General features: G+C 53.2%; 3 protein-coding genes across 7 annotated transcripts; all 3 read left to right on the top strand.

Moving 5' to 3' along the window:
* The first annotated feature begins 142 nt into the window (after positions 1 to 142).
* On the top strand, positions 143 to 10,181 carry PRUNE1 (prune exopolyphosphatase 1). Of its 4 annotated transcripts, none has more exons than XM_083374438.1 (8): positions 143 to 278; positions 2,193 to 2,297; positions 2,762 to 2,967; positions 3,628 to 3,812; positions 3,952 to 4,110; positions 4,362 to 4,456; positions 4,729 to 4,887; positions 8,680 to 10,181. In XM_083374438.1, the coding sequence occupies exons 1-8, from the start codon at positions 240 to 242 to the stop codon at positions 9,121 to 9,123; spliced, it is 1,392 nt and encodes a 463-aa protein (XP_083230564.1). In that variant the 5' UTR covers positions 143 to 239; the 3' UTR covers positions 9,124 to 10,181. The 4 variants fall into 4 exon arrangements, with proteins under 4 accessions (XP_083230564.1, XP_083230566.1, XP_083230563.1 ...); XM_083374440.1 differs by lacking the exon at positions 8,680 to 10,181 and adding an exon at positions 5,056 to 5,219 and having other exon boundaries at positions 175 to 278; positions 1,874 to 2,297; XM_083374437.1 differs by having other exon boundaries at positions 192 to 278; positions 1,874 to 2,297.
* Positions 10,182 to 11,228: 1,047 nt separating this feature from the next.
* On the top strand, positions 11,229 to 18,493 carry BNIPL (BCL2 interacting protein like). Of its 2 annotated transcripts, XM_083374378.1 has the most exons (10): positions 11,229 to 11,366; positions 13,493 to 13,585; positions 14,100 to 14,161; positions 14,271 to 14,480; positions 14,609 to 14,788; positions 14,917 to 15,019; positions 15,790 to 15,921; positions 17,253 to 17,339; positions 17,472 to 17,570; positions 17,945 to 18,493. In XM_083374378.1, exons 1-10 carry the CDS (start codon positions 11,323 to 11,325, stop codon positions 17,970 to 17,972), a joined length of 1,038 nt encoding a protein of 345 aa, XP_083230504.1. In that variant the 5' UTR covers positions 11,229 to 11,322; the 3' UTR covers positions 17,973 to 18,493. The 2 variants fall into 2 exon arrangements, with proteins under 2 accessions (XP_083230504.1, XP_083230505.1); XM_083374379.1 differs by lacking the exon at positions 14,609 to 14,788.
* LOC310647514 (protein MENT) lies at positions 18,105 to 20,854 on the top strand (the record flags this gene model as incomplete). Its single annotated transcript, XM_083374831.1, is given in 5 exon segments — positions 18,105 to 18,286; positions 18,388 to 18,473; positions 18,476 to 18,524; positions 18,526 to 19,150; positions 20,615 to 20,854. Coding segments are annotated over 5 exon segments (975 nt in total). The 3' UTR covers positions 20,648 to 20,854.
* Positions 20,855 to 20,997: the final 143 nt, after the last annotated feature.

Here is a 20,997-nt window from a genome sequence, read left to right as displayed (position 1 = left end):
GGAGAGCGCGTGCTTCGGCCACGCCCTTTTTCACGCCAGCTGGGAGAGGGAGGCGGCGCTGCCCGCGCCTGCGCAGTGCGGCGGGTGAAACCGCGCCCTTCCGTCTCCGGGCCGGCCAATCAGGCGCGGCTGTTCCGGCCCCTCCCGCCGGCGCGGAGCCCGATGGCCGCCCTGAAGCGGCCGAGGTGGAGGCCGTCTCGACACGTGTCCGCGCGCCCTCCGTTCACACGTGCGGAGCCATGGAGAGCTTCCTGGAAGGCTGCAGGGCCGCCCTTCAGGTATCCCACCCCGGGAGGACTACCGGCCCCATCGGCCGCTCCTGTCCTCCACGGCCGGCTGAGGGATTCTGGGAGTTGAAGTCCACGAGTCATAAAAGGGCCGAGGTTGCCCACCCCTGGCCTAGGCTGAGCCAGTCCGACTCCCATCATCCCCACTCTCCAATGGATCTGACTCCCATCATCCCCGCCCACCCCTCCCGAGGAGGCTGGACTCCAGCTCCCATCCTCCCCAGCTGCTCTCGGCACCTCCACCTGCTCGAGACCATTCTGACTCCCATCATCCCATCTATCCCTTCTTGAGAATGCTGGATCCTAGCTCCCATCGTCCCCAGCCACTGCTGGCAGCTCCACTTGGTTCAAATGATGCTGACCCCCATCATCCCCGCCCACCCCTCCAATAGGGGCAGGATTGGACACCCATCATCCCCACCCACCACTCCTGCGAAGGCTAGACGACTCCGACTCCCATCATTTCCCTTATTTAGTTTTGTTTTACTTGCTGATGGAATGTAAGCCCGTCTCCTTCCTGGGGGCACCAGACCACTTCCCATTCCCATCATCCCCTCCCACCACTAAGGAGGTAGAGGCTGCAATGTGCATTTCCCCTCTCTTGAGCAGCCCCCGACCCTGCCGGCTTCAGGGATGGCGGAGGTTGGGGCCGTGGGCAGGATTCGAATCCTGGCTGGGGAGGGAGCCTTTCCCGGCCTTGTTTCGACCCCCGTCCGTGGGTGATTCACAGTCTTGTGTCGCCTGGAGGTGGTGACTCAGGCTGCCCGTCTGCCCGGCAGCCTCCCTGCACAGAGGCCCCGTGGCTGGGTGGGCAGAGGCTCCGATCCCCTGGCCCTCCAGGCCCCCTTGGACGGCGCTTCCCGTTGTCCCTCTGGACCAGGAGTGTCCACTTTGGCCACTTTTTAACACTGGTGGACTTCAACTCCCAGAATTCCCTGGCTGCCTGGGGGATTCTGGAAGTTGAAGTCCACCACTGTTAAAAAGTGGCCAAGCTTGGACACCCCTGCTCTAGACATACGTTTTGTACCAACGTCCTCATTACGACCACAACAGACCGGAAAATTCATCGTTAAGCAGCACCATTATTAAGTTGGCTTGTCCAGATGGCTTGTACGCAGGCAGCCCTTTCCGTTGGACCCTTGAGGGCGTCTCTGTGAGAACGCCCGGCCTCTTTAGCTTCTTAATCCCCCTCCCATTTTAACTTCCGGTCTGCCCCACAGCCATCTGCTCTGCCGCTAAACCTCCGCCCTGGCCGCGTCCCACCTTTCCAGCCTCAGGTGATCTGGAGGTGGCTTGTCGGCTGACGTCTTCCGACGTTCTGCCGGTGCTGGGAAACCAAGGTTTGTTTGCAGAGAGGGAGGGGGGAAGCTTTTCAGGATCCCCTAATGGCTGGCAAAATGGGTGCCACCTACTTCTCAGCAAGCCTTTTACCCCTTCTTAATTTAAACAAGAATAAATAAATAAGTAAACCACATCCATTTGCGGTTCTAATGTCAACCGAGTTAATTCAGAAAAATTGGCCATCTTGTGAGCCAACTACAGACATTTTCACTTGAATTTTTTTTCATTTATCCTCTTTCTTTCAGCTTGGTTGGCAAAGGAATCAAAGTAGGAGAATGAGCCTAGAAATAGGTGCCCTGCTTCCCTATCTATCCCCCTCTGAAAGTTGGCATCACGCCCTCTTTACAGACGCTGCCCATGGCTGAACAAGGGGGAGCGGGCTCGAGTGCTAATTTTCCCCTCGAATTCAGGCCCTGCGGTCCAGCCCTCGTGCACTTTGCAGCCCTTCCTTTTATTTTCGATCATCAAGAACGTTCTCCTTTGCTGTGCCCACCCCAGACACGCCCTGACTCTGGAAACTCCCTGTTCCATCCTGGCTTCATCTCCTTGCTTGTCCCCTGGCAGGATCGCGTTCAGAGCAAAAGGGCCGTTCACGTGGTGCTGGGCAACGAGGCGTGTGATCTCGACTCCATGGTGTCCGCCTTGGTCCTCGCCTACTTTTTGGCAAAGGTCAGCCTTTCGATGTGCCGCTCCGGGTTCTGATCTCGCTAGGACGTCTTGGGCCTAGCCCGGGACCCCTCCCACAATTTGCTTATGCATCTCCCGGGTCCCTCCTGCCACCACGGCACGCTCTCCTCTCTGAGTTCCATGTCGCAGAATTAAAACTGGGTGCCGGGCGGCGATTTGCGTCTGTCTGCAGGATTCAGACCTGGGGAGGGGTCCAAGGAGGATACAGAGACTTCTGCCCTCCCCCCCTCCAGGGGCACCCTGGGCATTTTGGGTGTTTTTAAAACAATTTATTTGGCTGCCATCTCATGGATGTGTCCTTCTCCTCCACAATGTCCTGTCTTGGTCTTATTAAGAACCGGGAATTTCGAGGTCCCACTTCCACCTTGTTTGATGCTCTGCATGTTCCTTGCTGTCCCCCCCCCCAGTGCAAATTCCCACCATCCTTTTGTTTCCCCCCCCCCCAGACCTCTCCGGACTCTGAAGCGGCCTTCGTTCCGGTCCTCAACATCCCTCGGGTCGACTTCCCTCTGCGCACCGAGAGCAGCTTCCTTCTCCATCAGCAACGTATCCCTGAGAAAGTCCTCGTTTTCCGGGATGAGATCGACCTGGCGGGGCTGAACAAGGCCGGGCTGCTGTCCATGACGCTGGTGGACCACCACATCCTGCCCAGGTGGGCAGAGGCAGGAGCAGCCCCCCCGTGCAAAGCGGGGGGGCCCTCAGCCCATCCACTGCGCCTCCGCCTCCTGTGTTTGAAGGTCTGGGGAGCTGGGCTGGTGGATCCCTTGAGATTCCCACTCAGTTCCTGAGTTTTTGGGTCTCGTAAACCGTTTCAGAGGCCATTGGGACCAGTGTAAACAAAGCACACCTCGTCCTTGACTTACAACCGTTGGTTTAGTGGCCGTTCAGAGTTAACAACAGCAGTGAAAAAGTGAGTTATGGCCGTTTTTCACACGTACGACCATTGCAGCATCCCCGGGGTCACGTGATCAAAATTGGATGCTCGGTAACTGGATCATATTTAGGACAGCTGCAGGATCCTGGGATCAGGTGATCCCCTTTTGCGACCTTCTGACAAGCAAATTCACTTAACAACCGTGTGACTAGCTTAACGGCTGCAGTCCCGAAAGGTCACGAAATGGGCCAAAACTCAGTTAACAAATGTGTCGCTTAGCGACAGAAACTTTGAGCTAAATTGTGGTCGTAGGTCAAGGGTCAAAGTCCCGCGGCTGTGCTCCATTTTCCAACGACTGCCAGCTTCAGGCGAGCCCTTCTTGGCTGTGGCTGATGGGATGGGGAGTGCTTACCCCCACCTCTTTGTCTCTTTCCCCAGCAAAGATGCAGGGCTGGAGGCAGCCGTGGTGGAGGTGCTGGACCACCGGCCCCTGGAGTGGGAGAGGCCCCCTCCCTGCAGAGTGACGGCCGAGCTGGTCGGCTCCTGTGCCACCCTGGTGGCCGAGAGGCTCCTGCGAGTTGGGGCGCCAATGTTGGACAGCCAAATTGCTGCTCTGCTGCACGGTGAGGGCCAGGCGGTTTGCGCGGGTTCACCCCAAATCTTGCCTGTTTGCCATCGGGAAATTTGCAGCGAAGACCGTCTGAACTGCCCTGAATTGGGGCCTTCTTTGACCCAGGTTTTTTTTTTTTTTTGCCCTGCCAGGAACCATCTTGCTGGATTGTGTGAACATGGCCGTCGAAGCCGGCAAAGTAACCCCGAAGGACGCCCGTTGCGTTTCTCGGCTGGAATCCATGTTCCCCGAGCTGCAGCCGAGAAACCAGGTCTTTGACGCTCTGCAGAAAGCAAAGTTTGACGTCTCAGGTGTGCAGGCATCCCTGGGCGGGTCCAGAAGGGGCATTCCCTTTAAGACCCCCAGCCAGGGTCATCTGCAAGCCAAGGTTGCAGGGTGTGGGCTGTTTGGGAATCCGCTGGGAGGCAGAAGAAGGACAGGCCGTCTATTTCCCTTAGAGTTGATGAGCAAAAGGGATGCCAAGGGGACCTTTGGAGGAATGCCAGGTCACACACACACACACACACACACACACCCAAAATTCGGACTGTCCCTCCTACAGGCCTCACCACCGAGCAGATGCTGCGGAAGGACCTCAAAAGCCTGGCCAGCAAAAAAGCAACAGTGGCTATTAGCGCCATCTACGTGGCTCTCCAGGTGAGTGTGAGGCCTGTAATCCTCGACCGACGAGGCTTAAGTGAGTTTTACCCCATTTTTGCGATCTGTTAAGTGAACCCCAACCTTGTTTGTCGTTTGCTTCCTTTTTACCAGGGTTGGCCAAAGTTGGCAGCTTGGTGACCTGTGGACTTCAATTCTTAGAATTCTCCAGCCAGCATGGCTGGCTGGGGAATTCTGAAAGTTGAAGTCCACAAGTCTTCAAGTTGGCATGGTTGGGTGTACCTGTGTTTTAAATCTCCCTTTTTTTTCAGGATTTCTTGCACCGGCCTGGGCTTGAGCAGGATCTGGCCGCCTTCTGTCACCAAAGAGGCTTCAACCTGCTCATTGCCATGACCATCTCCTTCAGGGACCAGAAGAAGCCATTTCGGCAGCTCGCAGTGTACAGTCAGCAGGGCGGACTCCAGGATGCAGTGAGTGGAATCTCAGCCCGAATCCCTGAAATTGGCAGCCAAACCTGGGGATTACGGCAGCGGGTGGGACTTCACTGCTAAATTCCCAATATTATCGCTAAACCTTAACTGTTTTTTCTTCCCTAACCTGCCTGGCCTTCCCCAAACAAAATCGTTCCGATTTTCTAGTTTGGCTGAAACGGTGCCAGGGCGATTTGATTTTCCTAAATTAATCCTGGTTTGAGGGAAGGAAGAAAACCATCTATGTCTATCTTGGCTTAAGGAAGTCAAGCTTGGCTGGTGCAAATACAGGAAATGCTCAACTTACAGCAGTCAGTTTAGTGACCGTTCAAAGGTACAACAGCATTGGGAAAAGCGACTTATAGTTTTTCACACGTAGGACCGTTGTAGCATCCCCATGATCAACATTAGGGTGCTTGGCAGCAGATTCGTATTTATGACAGTCGCAGTGTCCCGGGGTCAGGCGCTCCCCTTTTGTGACCTACTGACAAGCTAAAGGGGGAATGAGATTCGCTTAACGACCATGTTGCTAACTTAATTGCAGTGGTTCGCTTAACAAATGTGGCAAGGAAGTTGGCAAAACGGCAAAATTCACTCAACAAATGTCTCGCTTAGCAAGAGAAATTTTGGCTATTGTCGTCATAAATCAAGGGGACCTTCTAGCCAGTTTCCATGACAGTCTCTCGTGACACCAAAATCGGGGTGTCCTTCCAGGTTGCACAAAGGAGGAATGAACAGCTGAGGTGCAATTAAGACACTTTTTGGGGAGGTTTACATGCCCCAGTAAAAAATGGGTGGTGGTGGGGTGGGGGAGGAATTGGATCCTGCCACTGGGAAGTGTCCTCCATTGCCCAATCTCAATTTACGGTGTGATTTTAGGAAGTTGCACCTGAGCTTTCATTTTTTTTCTTCATTTTCCAGCCGATCTTCTGCCATTAAGCCTGGGCTCTTGCTTTGTGTCCCAGGCGGGCAGCCCCTGCTCCCCTGCCCGGATTCTGCCCTCGCTGGCAACCGGGCAACCGGGCAACATCCCCTGTTGGAAAGGAGCCTGTTTGGCAGGTGGCAGAGCGGGAGGGATGTTCACGCAGGCGCCTCGTGCTGCCTCTGCCACTCATTAACCGCAGCCAAAGGTCCCTGCGACTGCCGGCTGGCCGAGCGGGCCGGTGGGGAGGGGGAGCAGCGGAGGCAGTGGAGGGGAGGGGGGCTGCCCGGAGAGCTCAGGCATGATCGTCCTCCCTAGACAGCAGCAGCTGCAGCAGCTGGGAGGTAAGCAGAGGATTTGGTGGGCGGGGGTCTTTTGTATCCCCTCCGCCACACCCACCCTCCCCCCTTTTGTCACACCCCCCCTTCCCATCTCGAATGGACCCCAGTCAATAGAAGTGCTGGGTTTTGCAGAAGGCGAAGGATTTCAGGAGTGGAGAGATGGAGGGAATCCATTTTAATCCTTCTCTTAGTCGTTTGCCGATTTCTTTGAACAATCCAGCCTTGTCGATGGGAAGGAGCAAAGCTCGGAAGGTGGAACGGGGGCCCTTGTGTGAGCACGCAATGCCTTTGTCGCTTTTTAATGGCCCCTCGAGTGCCGGAGGCTCAGCCACCAGCAATGTGAAGGGCAAAACTAAATTAAAAAATGTTCCGGTTGGAATTATGGTCAGTAGTGGAACTCCCAATCTGGGTTTGGTCAAAGGTTAAATGTCCCGTTTCCAAACTCCTTATTTTTCTTTCTTCTTTTTAAGCAAGCTTCTCTTGTTCTGTCCTGATTAAAAAATAAATCCCTTTTAATGCAAAATTTGCAACACTTTCACACCAAGTGCATCCAGGAAGGATTATTTGCTCAGCTGACAGGCAAACTGTCTCCCTGTTCCAAACCTCTGGGTTTACTTTGGAATTATTTTCCTACCGACCTCGCTAACACCAATCTTGGATTTGCTATTATTTTTCCAAGAATGAAACTAACCACTCTCCAAAGACTTCTGCTTCAGGGTTGGTTTTTTTGCCCTTTTGTTCAAAACCAGCTCTTTTCCCCCCCTCTTCACTTATTTACATTTTAACCCATGTTGCCAAGCAGACAAATAATTGGACACCACCCTGCTTGACATAATATTAGCTAATGCAAGTTTCTCGGTGAGTTGGCCGATGAGGGTGACTCAAAAGTCATGATGCTTAAAAAGAACATTTATTTTAAGCCCCACGGGTGTTCTCTTACAAAAAGACTTTGAGAGATTGTGGGACTCCCTAATCATGAACTGGTGAATCTTATGGTGCAAGCTTGCAGTTTGCACGCCTGAGCGGTTTTCTAATATATCAGATGCAGGAATCTGAGACCCCCTGTTGCCACCGTCCCAGATAAGTTGATTTTAGGGTGATTTTAGGGTCTGTTGGTTTGGCTCAGCCTTGTCAAGACAAAGGAGAGGGTTTCAGGTGGGGTCGCTTTTTGTTTTATCAAAAAGGAGTCGAGTTGATCAATCAGGCAGTGTGTGTGTGTGTGTGTGTGTGTGTGGTTATGAGATCACCCCAACAACGCCTCGTTTCAAGCAGCAGGGACAAACTTCTAGCTTCAGGTTGATACTGGAACTTCTCTGCAAGCTTTCTATCTGACTTGGAATGGCCCCAGGCCTTTAGAAAGGCAGGAGGGTGGTTTTAATGAAAAACGGTAGAATGGCAGAATGCCCAGCTTGGAGTAAAGGAAAAAAAGAAAAAACAAAACAGGCGTGGTATAAAAGATTTCAGTGTTCCCCATTCCAAAAACTTTCCTTTCTGGAGCAGGGGAGGTGCAGCCTGGCACAGGGTGATCGCCCACTGGTATGGGAGTCAGCTGGGCAGGCTCAGCCCGTTTTTCTTCCTTTTCGGCATCTCTGCCCCCAACAGCCTCCTTCTCACCCCCCCCCCAGTCCTCCAGGATTCGGCAGCTCCCCGATGCCGTCCTGAGTCATCCAACTTCCCCCTTTATGCCAAAGCTGAAAACACTCTCTGGAGCTCAAGGCAGTGTGGTTGACAACAGCCTCTGCCTGCCTCACTTTGTGGCCGTCGCATCCGGCAGGCTCTCTGGCCCAGGTGGGTGCTGGGGTTGGGTAGGGGGCAGAGGGGCAGGGGAGAGCCTCCTGCCTCTGGCTTGCTAAATGGACGGGTCATGGAGGGTTTGGTAAAAACGGAACAGGGGGTGAGGGTTTGGGCAGAATTCGCTCTGACGTTTCAATCCTCTGCAGGGGAGGTCAGTATTTATTTATTTATTCTGGAGCAGGGAATATGCAGCCTCTCCGGCACAATGGAACCTCCATCTTTAGGTTTGCGCCTTCAGACCGATTTTTCTGGGCACAAGAGAAGGCGTTCTTTCATGGTTGACTTGTGGATTATTTACAGAGGACCCGGTTTGGCTAGTTGAGACCGAGTCCTCTGGAGCTCTTCTCTCTCAGAGTGGAGCTTCCATGTTCAGGGTCACTCTACCTTTGGCCTGGCGGTTGAGGATAACTAGCAAGCTTTGGTTTCAATAGATGAGAATGTTGACATGGGGAGTCCTTGGCGGTCTCTGAACTTGGTGGCTTTCTTGCGGACCCAACCAGGTAACATCATCTGGGCTAGAAGGGCGAAGGGGGGCTTGCAGAACGGGAGAGAAGGAAGAGGAGGTCTGTGGGGTCCTTGGCTGTTTCCTTCAGACGTTTCACGACCAAACTAGGCCACGTCATCAGCACCCTGGTTTCCAAGCTGTGCTGAAAGCTTTCCCGATCCCCACAGGGTCTTGGGGAGGGCGGGGAAGGTGGATCTCACCCACCTTTGGAGAGCTTCCGTCTTTTCCAGGTGTGCCAAGCCTTGGAGCGCTCTAGCAACCCGTCCCTCGGCCTCTCCCGGCTGGAGAGCCCCTGCACCGCCATCCGCGCCTACCAGCAGGCCAACAGCGGCGCCTCCCGCAAGAAGGTCCTTCCCATCGTCCGAGAATTTCTGTCCCAGTGGGCCGGACCCAGCCCTGCCGGACCCAGCATGCAGCCGACCAGGGTGGACGCCCAGGGCACCGGTAGCCGCAATCCCAGCGGGGCCGCCAAGGACCCCCCGAAGCCGCTCCGCCTGGGCGAGGAGGCAGCGGATGAAGACACCTTGCTGCCCCCCACCCCCATGAACAGCCTGGTGGACGAGTGTCCCCTGCACCAGGGTCTGCCCGAAGTCTCGCCCGAGGCCATCTTCGAGAGGGTCAACCGCATAGCCACCGACCGCTCCTCGGGCAGCCGCAGCCCGGAAAAGAAGTGACTCTGGGCACCGGCAAATTCCGGGGAGACTCCCGGCGTGCGGGAGGTGGGCGCCGCTGGGTGCCGGGAATGCCGTTTCTTTAATTAATTGTAGGACGTGATCTGTGATTAATCCCCACTGCAATGAGTAGAAAGGAGGGGTGGGGGCTGCTGAACTCAACATTCGGTGCCACTAAGGGAGGGGGGAGATTAAACTGGCTGCCTGCTGCAAAATTGCAGAATTCTGATTCTGGGGGGGAGGGGTGAATGGGGAGGGCGGGGCTTTCCAGCACCCAAAATCCTTTTTTTTCCTCCAAGCACGCCCTTCCAAATTGTTTCAAAATGGATTTGCGCGGACAAGATATTAAGATTCTTCTGAAATGTTTTCCTGGCTGCTTGTTGAAGGGGAAGGGGAAACATAGTTCAGACGCTGGGGACGGGGAGATGACGCCCATCTCAAAATGTTCCAGAGCTGCATTTTTAAATTTTTTTTTTTTGCAAAAAGAAAAAGTGGAGAGTGCAAAAATCTCACTTAGCACCCGTGTGCGTGCATGAAATGTAAAACGTTGCGTTCTCTTGCGGCAATACTTAGGCGTGTTGTGCGTTTTCTGCTCGGTTGAATCCCGTCGAATAGGGGTCTCCAAACTGGGCCCCTTTAAGAAGGGTGGACCACGGCTGGCTGGGGAATTCTGGGAGTTGAAGTCCACCCGTCTTACAGTGGCCCAGCTTGGAGAGGCCTGGGCTAATTCCTCACTAGCGAATAAAAACCCTCATCTTCTGTTCCTTCAAACATTTTCCTACCAAGCTGCAAATGGTCCTGTTTTTTTTATACCTGTGCAGATTTTACAGCATTTTGCAGTCCAGATGCTGCACAAATACGGTGTTTTATTAAGGTACCTTCTAAGGGGGTCCCTAATCAGGGGCTCTTGGAGCACCCATGCACTTCCCTCTGTACTCCAGCCTTAATTTTGCCCCCCCCTCCCAGCAGCACCTGGGATAGGCAGGTGGAAACGTTCGTCTTGGCTGTGTGGACCCCAAAATGGAGAAAATTCAAATAAAGTGAACTTTTAGACACGCAAACTAGTGAAAGAGTGAATTCCTGGCAGCTGAGAACAAACTGGCATTGTGTAGGAATCCTGGATCGTTTCTAGAAACAGTGCAAATTGTGGTTGTTTTGCCCTCTTTCTGCCACCCCAAAAGTCAAAGCCTTGCTCGTGTTCACTAAAAGGTAGAGTGCCACTGAAACTGGGTGTTCCTCTTTGCGACGCCAGCTGATACCACGGCTGGTTTTCTCCTGTTTCAAAGGGAAGATCCTTCCCTACCTCCACTACTCAGGCCTAATTCAACTGGTAAAGCGCAAAGTCTGTGTTCACACCTGCATCGGCCCTTCCCTTTACGACAGGTCGATCCTGGTGATGTATTTATCCGCATTCTTTTCTCCAACCTGCATGCACATTAATCCCAGTTGGCAGCTCACAAAATCAAAGACACACACACATACACACACACAGTCGGCCCATCCAACTGACACACCTTTTTTGTTGAGTGTGTCGTGCACACCTAGACGAAGTTTGCAACAAACAAAGCTGATCAGATGGAAATGCGATTCACCGAATTTTGACTTCCTGTTTACATATTTGCTGAAAAAAATCAGGGGTCCCACCCATAAGGCCCAGCCTGGCCTCAATCGACCTTAGCAAATGAAAACTATGGCACTAAGATCAGAAACCCTGTAATACTTCCTAGGGACCATCAAAATAATACTTGCACAGCCAGCAAACTGCACCAGGGTGTGCAACCTTGGCTGCTTTAAGACTTGTGGACTTCTAACTTCCAGAATTCCGGGAGTTAAAAAGGCCACAAGTCTTAAAACGGCCAAGGTTAGACCTGCCTGTTCAACTCCCCTCAGCTAACTTGGCTACCAGTGTTGGCACCTTCTCCCTGCATGGCATCCAAAGAGGGGCCGAGCCCAAATCCCACTCTTCTAAAATTCCCATCGTCCCCAGCCGGCCTGTGGCCGTTCTCCCTGGTGCTCTTCTTCGGCGGCGTTAGGACCCGGCTTCCCTTCTGCCAAGCTCTGCAAGCAGAAAAACCAGTTTGGGATGCATCTCCCTGCTTCCGCTGGCATGTCCACACCTCCAGGGCTGCGGTGCGAGTTTGGGTGTCCGTCAGGAGTAGGGGAGGCTGGATCCGCACCTGGCTGGAGAACCCCCCCCCCTCCATGGGTTCCTTCGTGGGAGACGGCAGGAGCCTTGCCTCGGAAAGGTGAGTCCCTTCAAAGGGAGGGTGAGGATTCTGGATGAGGGCCTGTTCTCCAATAAACCAGGGTTTTCGTTCTTTTCCATGGCCAGCCCAGGGCCAAATGAATTCACAACCCCCCTACAAGGTTGTAATTCCTCTCTAAGCTGGCGCCTGGCCAGGAGACACCCCCCCCCAACTCTTCAGATGTTGATGGGAATTGTAGTTCAGCCGCACCTGGAAGGTAACCAGGTTTCCCCGTCTGGCACCCTTTCACGAGAACAAAAAATTCGCTATCCAGGTTAAGCCTCCCTGAAATATAAACAGGCACCACCTCAATAAACAAGGTAAAAATCTACCTGCGCCCAGGTAGTTATCCAGCTTCTCTGCAAACATTAATTTTTTAAAAAGAGGCTGGTTTTTTTTATCATTGTGGGTCCTGCCTAAATTAAACATCTTCCAGCCAAGCCAGGGACTTCTCTACTTTTCTTGAACACAAAAACAGTTGTTGACATTGTTGCTTTGAAGGAATCTTCCTTCCTTCCTTCCTTCCTTCCTTCCTTCCTTCCTTCCTTCCTTCCTTCCTTCCTTCCTTCCTTCCTTTCCCCTAAAGTCAAAATCTCCTGGTGGTCTCCTGCCCACCCCTCTTCGCCTTCCCAATTCAGCTGTGGCTTTGCCTCCCTTTTGCAAAGCTTTTTGTGTAAAAACAAAAGCCAAGAACTTGGTGTTGATTTTCAAAGGGTAGCAACCATCTCGCCCAGTCGTGCCATAGATTCTTGCGCCCAGTTTAAAGATCAGAAAATTTGGAAGGCTTCGCCTGCTGGGCCATTGCACCCAGTCCAGCCCAATTGTGGCCCAAAGAGGTGGGGGGGTGGGCGGGCAGGCACCAGTTCTGCTTCTCCTTCTGCAGGCGTGAGCTGCAATCACAAACTCTCTGAACCGGTTCATTAACTTGACACCGTTTGGATTCATGTTTGCCCACTGGCAAAGCACCTTTAAATCATCCAGAGTTTTTAATTTCAACCCTTCCGGCCTTTTGGCCATCCTGTTTACAAGGGGTTCTCCCTGAGTTACAGGCAACACTGGAGGCCTCTCTGGAAAGGGGGCTGCATCCGGCAAATTGACTAGCATAGTGTGGATGCAGCCATCGTGCACAAGATGAAAAATCCAGATTTTGGTTCCGTTGCAGTGGTCCAGCTCACATTCACACCATATTCATTTTTCTCGAGATGGCTCTTTTGTAGCTGGGCACCTATTTCCAGCTGTTCAATGCCCCCAGGTCTGGAAAGGAAGGCCCTTTCCTTGCTGGCCTTTGAAGGACAGCTGCTGATGGAGCTGGAGGCTCTACACCTCTTGAGGGGAAAAACAGTGACTCTCTTTTTTTTATTTATCGTTTTTTATTATTTCACTTCCCTCAAGCCTACCCCAAATTGAGGTTGTTTCTCTCCCTTCAAATGGATTGCCCTCTGGGTGTGGTTTCTTCTCTGCAACGCCCTTCGGACAGACATGCATACATCCGTGCTCCCTCCGTCACGCCTTAATTACAGGTTTCGGCGCCCGGCAACACATTTTTGGTCCACTGTTAAACAAAGTTTAATCACCTTTTGGCTGCCTGGAATAAGCAGCCACTAGCGAGCTAGGCATAGAACCTCCAGGTTTAAGGGCATCCTACCTGTGTGCCAGCTACCTGGAAGACTGGGAGAGATGACCACACCCCAGAGTCCTGCTTGGCAGCTTCTCAGAGGCAAATGGCGGGATTCGAATGGGCAGCTCCACAGGACTGGCTGTGCACTAAACCAGGGATCACCAAAGTTGGCCATTTTAAGAAGTGTCGACTTCAACTCCCAGAATTCCCCAGCCAGCGCAAAGGGGACGCTTTCCTTCCATTGAGCAAGGGTCAGGCTAAATGACCTTCAGGAACCCCTCCGACTGCATTCGTTCAGAGCACCTTCTGCTGGTCTTAATCCCCAGGCATGAGCCAGGACGTAACCCCCAGCAGGCTGAGTTTGCCAGCCCTCAAAGCGAGCAGAAAACCAACCTGCCTGCTTTAGGACACTGGGGTGGTGGTGGGGGACTGCCTCTGTACCGGTGAGATTGCAGCCTGCGATTCTACAGGGCAGGTGGGAAATCCGGTCACTCTCTTGCCTTTGCAGGCTGAAGAAAGAAGCCACGGAGGCGTCAGACCCGGCGGGGAACATCCGAGACCTGGAACTGAGAGAAGAATGGCAGGATGACGAATTCCCACGGTAAAGAGGAATCCATGTTCAAGAGCAGTCAACCCTTGAACAGCGGTGGTCAAAAAAGTTCCCTTGGCTAGGATTCAGGCAGACATCTCACTCTCCCCCCCCCCAAATTCCTGCTGTTTCCCCACCCCCCAATCCTTGATAAATAAAACCAGATTGCTTAAATTGAAGCAAATTACTTGCAAATTGTCGTCTATACTGAAAAATGTTAGCGGGTTCCCTTTGCATGGGAGCGCTGCTTAGAATCCTAGGGCTGGAAGGGACCTTAGAGGTCTTCTAGTCCAGCCCCCTGCCCAAGGTTCGAGTCCTCCTAATCCCCTCGGTCGATTGAATTGCCTTTCTAGCTTCATATATGTATTTATTCGGAGAATTTATATAGCCCTCGTCATATAGCTTTGCACAGCTCTATAACGTCGTAATCTGAAGGCTTTCTTTATACATCTGGGTCCCTCCCCCAAGTCGAAGGGTTTGGAGCAGGGCTTCGTTCCAAAAATTCAAAATATCTTTGATTTTACAGCCCTTTGCCGGAGGAGACCTCGGAGGAAGATCTGGAGCCGTCCAGTTCAGAACTGAGTCCGGGTAAGATTCAGGAAAAATGCTGCCCTTTGAGATTTTTTCCCTAGAGCCTCCATCGTTCAAGGCACTCTACCCCAAACACCCCACCTTACAATCCTTCCCTTCCCTGCAGTCGCCTCCAACACCCTGGAACTCTGCGGCCGGAGACACATGAGGAAGCGTCTCCAGGCCCCGGACCTCAGCGAGGGTTCGGTAAAATCCGGGGATCTCCCGGAAAGCACCCCAGACGGCAGTTTGGACATCAACCTGGATGACCTGGAGACGCCTTCCGAAAGCGAGTTTCAGGAGGGCCCAGAGGGTGGGCACGAATTTGAATGGGAAGGTGAGGTCCCGAGTTCGAGTCTTAAGGAGTTGACCTGCCGTTAGAACCTAGATGGCAGAGATTTGGTCCCTTCCGAGTTAATAAACCTGGGACTTGATGCCCGCTTTCTGCCCTCTCCCCGCCCCCAGATGACCTCCCGCGGGCCAGGCGGGTGGAGGCCAACTTGCTGGAGAAATTTGGCACTGGCCGCGTGGTGGACACGAAGGATCCCGACGGACGGGTCTGGCGGATATTCCTGGGAGACGAACATGAGCGCAAAGTGGATCTGAGCGCCATTGAGCCCTATGCGAGGGTGATCTCCCATGGAGGTAATCTCAGCCTCTGGGCAAGAGGACGGCGACCTACCTTTGGAACCACCATTCCTGGTTTGTTAAACGGGAAGGGCGACTCTGATCCTGCCTGGTGATCTCCTCTCTGCCCTCCTTCCTTTTCCCAGGCTATTACGGCGAAGGCCTGAATGCCGTTCTCGTTTTTGCTTCTTGCTACCTACCAGAAAGCAGCGTCCCCAACTATCCCTACATCATGGAGAACCTGTTCAGGTAACCTCCACCTGAGCTGGGGAGGGGGGAAAAAGTTGGAGGGACGCTCTGGAAAAGAAACCCGTGTTGTTATTGTGTTAAATACGGTAGCTAGGCCTTGGATTAGTGCGAAGTAAAGTAAAATAAAAATAATCCTTCGGGCTGATTATCTGGAAACACGGCTGATTTTCCTGCTGAAAATGCAAGTCGCATCATGCTGAGATTCTGCCATGGGGTAAAGCCCGACAGAGGGTGAAGACTTCTCATTTTGGGGGGGGTGTTTGTGTGTCAGCTGCCTGCTACTACAAGTTTGCCATGTGTGTGTCTCTCCTCTCCGTGAATTGAACCTTGAAAAGGAAATTAGGGTAGAGCTGTCTGTTGTTTTATGAAAGTAAGTAAGTAAGTAAGAGAGAGAGAGGGGCGGGGAGGGAGGGAGGGAGGGAGGGAGGGAAGGAAGGAAGGGAAGAAAAAGGAGAGGAAGATAAATAGATAAAGGAGGGAGGGAGGGAGGGAGGGAGGGAGAGAGGGAAAGAAAGAAAGAAAGAAAGAAAGAAAGAAAGAAGGAAGGAAGGAAGGAAGGAAGGAAGGAAGAAAGAAAGAAAGAAAGAAAGAAAGAAAGAAAGAAAGAAAGAAAGAAAGAAAGAAAGAAAGAAAGAAAGATTGATTTTCCAGTTTCCAGCTATTATCTTTCCCTTCTGATTGTTCTGTTGCTGTGGGAGAGGATCAATTTGGCTTTTCTGCAAGGTAAAACGCAGGAAATGGACTCCAGCCTACTTTATCATTCCCTGTAGGTATCTAATAGGAACTCTGGAGCTGATGGTAGCCGAGAATTACATGCTGGTGTGTCTGAATGGCGCCACTTCACGGAGTCGGTTTCCATCTTTTGCCTGGATCAAGCAGTGCTATCAGACAATCGACCGGCGGTAAGAGGCCCAGCCGTGAGCATCTTCCAAATTAAAGCAATTGGAAGAACACACAGACACACCCACACACCCACATTTCCGTTTTTTCCTAGAATTGCCTACAGACCTGGCTTCAATCTGAGATGCTTGGTTTTTTTTAAAGGCTGCTTTTCAAAGATGAGCCCTGCTTTGTGCCTTTCAATGGCCATTTGCAGAAAGGGAGTTTTTTTTAGCGCGGCACAAAATGGGGAGTGGAGAGCAACATGGGCTGGGTTTGGGGATAAATAGCATTTCAAAGCAGGTCTGCCTGGCTGAAAGGAGCCCGCCTCTCTCAGCGGCCTTAAAGAGCAGCACGTTTCCCTCTTTTAATTCTGAATTCTTCAAGGTGAGGCCTGCAAAAAGGGGTGTGGGCGCCGATTCAGCTGCTTTGTCATCAAGGGCGCTGAACGGCACTCCAGCGCCCGTCTCAAACAACAAAAGGAATCTGTTTGAAGATAGAAACGGGGGGGGGGAGCATTCTTTCTTTACACAGGCAGAAACTATTCCTGTTTTTCAAATGGTTTTTTTCCCCCTCTGCCTTTTCTCCAAAGGATTCAGAGCCCCAAACACGGTGAGGCACGTAGGCTGAGCGATTCCGGGCCACGCGGGCTTTGTCTAGACCAGGGGTCGGCAACCTCGGCTCTTTTATGACTCGTGGACTTCAACTCCCAGAATTCCTGAGCCAGCTGGCTCAGGAATTCTGGGAGTTGAAGTCCACGAGTCATAAAGGAGCCGAGGTTGCCGACCCCTGGTCTAGACCAAGGACCCAGGGGTGACAGGATAGCAGACTTCCAATATTGGAGGGGCTGCCACAGAGAAGAGGGGGTGGTCAAATTATTCTCCAAAGCAGCTGAAGGCAGGAGAAGAAACAACGGATGGAAACTCAAGGAGAGAAGCAACCCGGAACTAAGGAGAAACTTCCTAACAGTGAGGACAATTAACCAGTGGAACTGCCTGCCTCCAGAAATTGTGGGTGCTCCAACACTGGAGACTTTTGAGAAGAGACTGGACAACCCTTTGTCTGAAATGGCCTAGGCTAGGATCTCCTGCTTGAGGAAGGGGCTGGACTATCCATATTCTGATATCCTGCTCCCATAGTGAGACAGGTGGCATCTAACTTTCATAAGTAAATACTGTAAACAGACTGTCCCAGGACCAGACACTGTGGAGGCAACTTAGAAGGCACGCTGTCTCCAGTTCTACTCGGTGATATAAGCTTCTCTTCCCCCCCCCCCGCCGAGATACAAAGGAGAAACAAAGCAGGATATCCTGTGGCATGGAGTTCCACCGTTCCTTTTTTTTTTAAATTTCAGGCTTCGGAAGAACTTGAAATCTTTGGTCATCGTTCATCCCACGTGGTACATCAAAGCCCTGATGACGGTGTTTAAGCCTTTCATCAGGTGGGTTGTAAAAGGGGTGATTGCCATCCAATAAGCACTAGAAGGGTGCCAAGGTTGATTTGAAGAGTTGCGTTGCAGCCACAAAGATGGCAATGCCAACACAAACACACCCTCGCTGTCCTCTTTTCCCAGTTCCAAATTCAGCCAGAAAGTGCGGTTTGTAGAGAGCCTGGATGACCTGGCCCAGATCGTGCCCCTGCAACAGATCCACATCCCGGCCTGTGTCCAGCAGTGAGTACGGTCTGGTTTTTCGCCTGTCCAGTTTGTCCCCTGCCTGGAGTGCAAAACTCCCTGCCTTGCAAAGTCAGCCAGAGTGCCCTCTTCACGTGCTCAGGGGAGCTTTGCAAACTACGAATATACCCTCTTTGGGGGCAGAAAGCCCGGCTATGGGAGAAACCCTCAATGCATGGGGCCACTCGAACGGCAAAGGACAGGGGAGGCACAAAGGCCTGTCAATCAGGTCCAGCCACCCGGGTTGGGGATGATGGAGGCTGGAGTCCAGCCCCTTCATCCTCCCCCCCCAAGGCTTTATCAGGATAAGGGATAAAGCGACTCTGGGTATGAAGTGCCCACCTTCTCCTTCCATTTCCCCTTCTCTCTCTCAGGCTACATCAGCCCAGCAGCACCTCCTGAGGCCCACAAAGAACCAGACCGGCTGGATGGCCTCTGGAGACCCTCCCACTCAACGCTTCCCCTCTGTCTCGCTATTCTTTTTAAACGGATACGAAAAGCAACCCAACACGCATCGCTGCCGTCGCCAGAGTTATGGGCCGCGTCCCTATCCTTCCCATACCGGAATTAGGACCTCGGGATGCGGAGCAAAGCGCCCCCCCCCACCTCCCCGGGGCCTGCCGGGCTAATCGGAAGCCAGAGAGACCCTTTGGCCCGCCCGGAGAGCTGAGGGCTCCCCTCGGCTGGAGGCTGAGCGGCCGGAGGGGCAGAGGCGGGTGGGGAGAGGGAGGCGGGGGGGCAGGGGGCTCCCCGGCCGCCCCTCGCCTGGGAAGGACGCCCCCTCCGAGGATGCCCGGAGCCCCCCTGCGCCCGGCAGCCCCCTCCCTCCCGGCCAGTGCGGGGGGGGAGCGCGAGGAGTGGGCGTCGAAGCGCCCCCCCCGCGTTCCAGCCGCTCCTTTGTCCGGCGGCGCGTTGCCTGGCGAGAGCCCGAGCGCAGGGCGAGGCGGCGGGTCCCGGAGCCCATGGCCCTGGGGCTGGCGCTGGCGCTGACGCTGGCGGGCTGCTGGCTGGGCGCGGCCGGCGGGGCGCAGGAGCCGGACGAGGAGGGGGCGCTGGTCTCGGCGCCCCCCGAGCTGCTGGAGCGCTTGCCCGCCGCCGCCAAGGCCACGGTGGCGGCCGGCTACCTCGACCCCTCCGAGGCGGAGAGGGCGGAGGCGGCGGCCACCCGGGAGCTGCCCGCGCTGCCCTCGGCGGCCCGCCAGCCGGTGCTGATCGTGGGCGACACGCGCTACGCCTGGCAGGAGTGGAGCGCCTGGCACTGCAACTGCGCGGCCGGCAGCATGGCCCGCGTGCGCGACATCACCTACGCCTCGCCGGGCGCGCGCCTGGATCCCGCGCAGTACGACCTGCTGCGCTTCGAGCGGGTGGTCTGCAGCTACGCCGCCTGCGGCTGCAGCCGGCCCAAGCGGCAGTGCGACCTGCTGGCCCCCAGCTGCGACCTGGGCCAGGCGCACCTCTGCGCCCTGCGCGACATCCAGCGCGACCAGGACGAGAAGCGGCGGCGCTTCTGGGCGAAGGTCAACGGCGGGCTGAAGGCGCTCTGGCGCAGCCTGAAGGAGGCCTTCCCCCGCGGCAAGAAGGTGCGCCCCCCCCCGGCGGTCTCGGTGGCACTTGGCACGTGCTCAGAGGCAGGCTCCCCTCCCGCTACTAGGGCCACCCTGGACTGGGGAGCTGATCAAAAAGTAGCCTTAAAAATCTGGGGAAAGACGCTTCCTGTTGATGTGGGACAGGCCACCACAAGGTGATTTTTTCCCTGTGGTTTGTAACCCAGAAATGATGTTTCCTTAACGTAGATAGCTCTGTCACTGAATTAAGCCCATCCTCAAGACCTCTTCCGATAGCCAGAATTGTGATCAAGCCAAGGGAGTGAAACCAGGAAGAAGCAAACCGAAGTTTAACCTAACCGAGAGTCAAATATAGAGGTGTCAAATAACACCCAAAAGTGCTATTGTGACAATCTTTGGTGCCCTGAAATTCCCTTTTATGCTTAACGACCAGTCAAAACAGTGTACAACAGCAAGGCTGTCCAATCTTGGCCACTTAAAGACTTCTGGATTTCAACTCCCAGAATTCCCCAGCCAAGAATCCATGGCTGGCTGGGGAATCCTGGGATTTGAAGTCCACAGGTCTTAAAGTGGCCAAGATTGGACACTGTAGTCTAATGTGGTATTTTGGTGGGTTTCCTCAGTGCTCTACAATCAAAAGACATTTTTTCCTAATTTAAGGAACATCCCGTAGTCTTCTCCCCCCCCCAAACTCTGAGAATTTCATTTCCTTCTCCAATTCTGACCCCCTCCAGAGTGAAAGAGGGGAAAAATACTCATTCTCCTCCTTAGCTCAGACCTTTTATTCTGTCTGGGTTTCTGACTCAGCCAACGTGCCCACGTTCACGCCTAACACCCAAGCTACGAATCACAGATGGCAAATTGCACCGGCCACGTTCACACGTGCAGTTTAACCTGAAGGAGCAAGAAATCCATGCTGAATACCCTTCTGCCTTTCCGAGGGAAAAGAAAATGAAAAAGAAATCACAGAACTGCAGAAAAAGCACTGAGTCAACTCGTTTCGTATTCAACCTGCTTTTCCTGCTCACTTGTTGAGTTTTTCCTTCACCGAAGAGGTTTTGCTCAGACCAAAAAGCCTGAATATATATTTTTAAACAACCTTGCTGACTTCTGAGAACAGAATAAATGCTCTTTCCCCACTAATCTTTGCAAGTGTTTCTCCCCCCCCCAGCATTCCAGAAAAATAAGTCAGTCACTTAATTGGCATTTAATACTTTAGGCAGGCGTGCGCTTTTCCTGGGTCAGAATAGCCTTTCAAGCGAGGCCTGTATTGGAGGAAAAAGGCAGAGGAAGAGAAAGATTTTTTTTTTGAGCCTTCTCTCTTAGCCTGCCTCAATTTCCTGCCCGAGCGGGGGTGGGGGTGGGTGGACTAGAAGACCTCTAAGGTCCCTTCCAACTCTTTGTTATTCTGTTATTCGGTCACATTATCCAAGCTGGTGGGATTTGATTGCTTCTTAATACTTTTTCTTATCTTTTCAGTCAAAAACAATTCAAGTGAAGAGCAGCCACTGACCACATGTTCGAAAGACGCCAGAGCAGAACAACCCGGCGGCAGCAACAGCCAGTCACCAGTCCCTACCGTTCACAAGACACCTGCCTGAATCCGCCCCTCCCCCCTCTTCTGACAAAGCAAATGAGTTTATTTGCAAGAAATTGGAAGGACCCTTGGTTTGGGCAAAGAAAGCTGCTTTTTAGCACATAGCATTTCCCTCTTCCCCCCCCCCCCGTGACCCTTTAAAAAAAGGATTTTTAGCTTATCAGGCAAGAATTTTCCACTATAAAAACTTAATAAAATTCTGATTCCTACAGCCAGTTTGCTTCTATTGGATTGAAAGAGGCATCTGATAACCGTTGGACTACAC

The sequence above is a fragment of the Vipera ursinii genome (assembly GCF_947247035.1).
Source record: "Vipera ursinii genome assembly, chromosome: 15".
Classification (NCBI taxonomy): domain Eukaryota; kingdom Metazoa; phylum Chordata; class Lepidosauria; order Squamata; family Viperidae; genus Vipera; species Vipera ursinii.
This window is presented reverse-complemented; position numbering and strand designations above follow the sequence as displayed.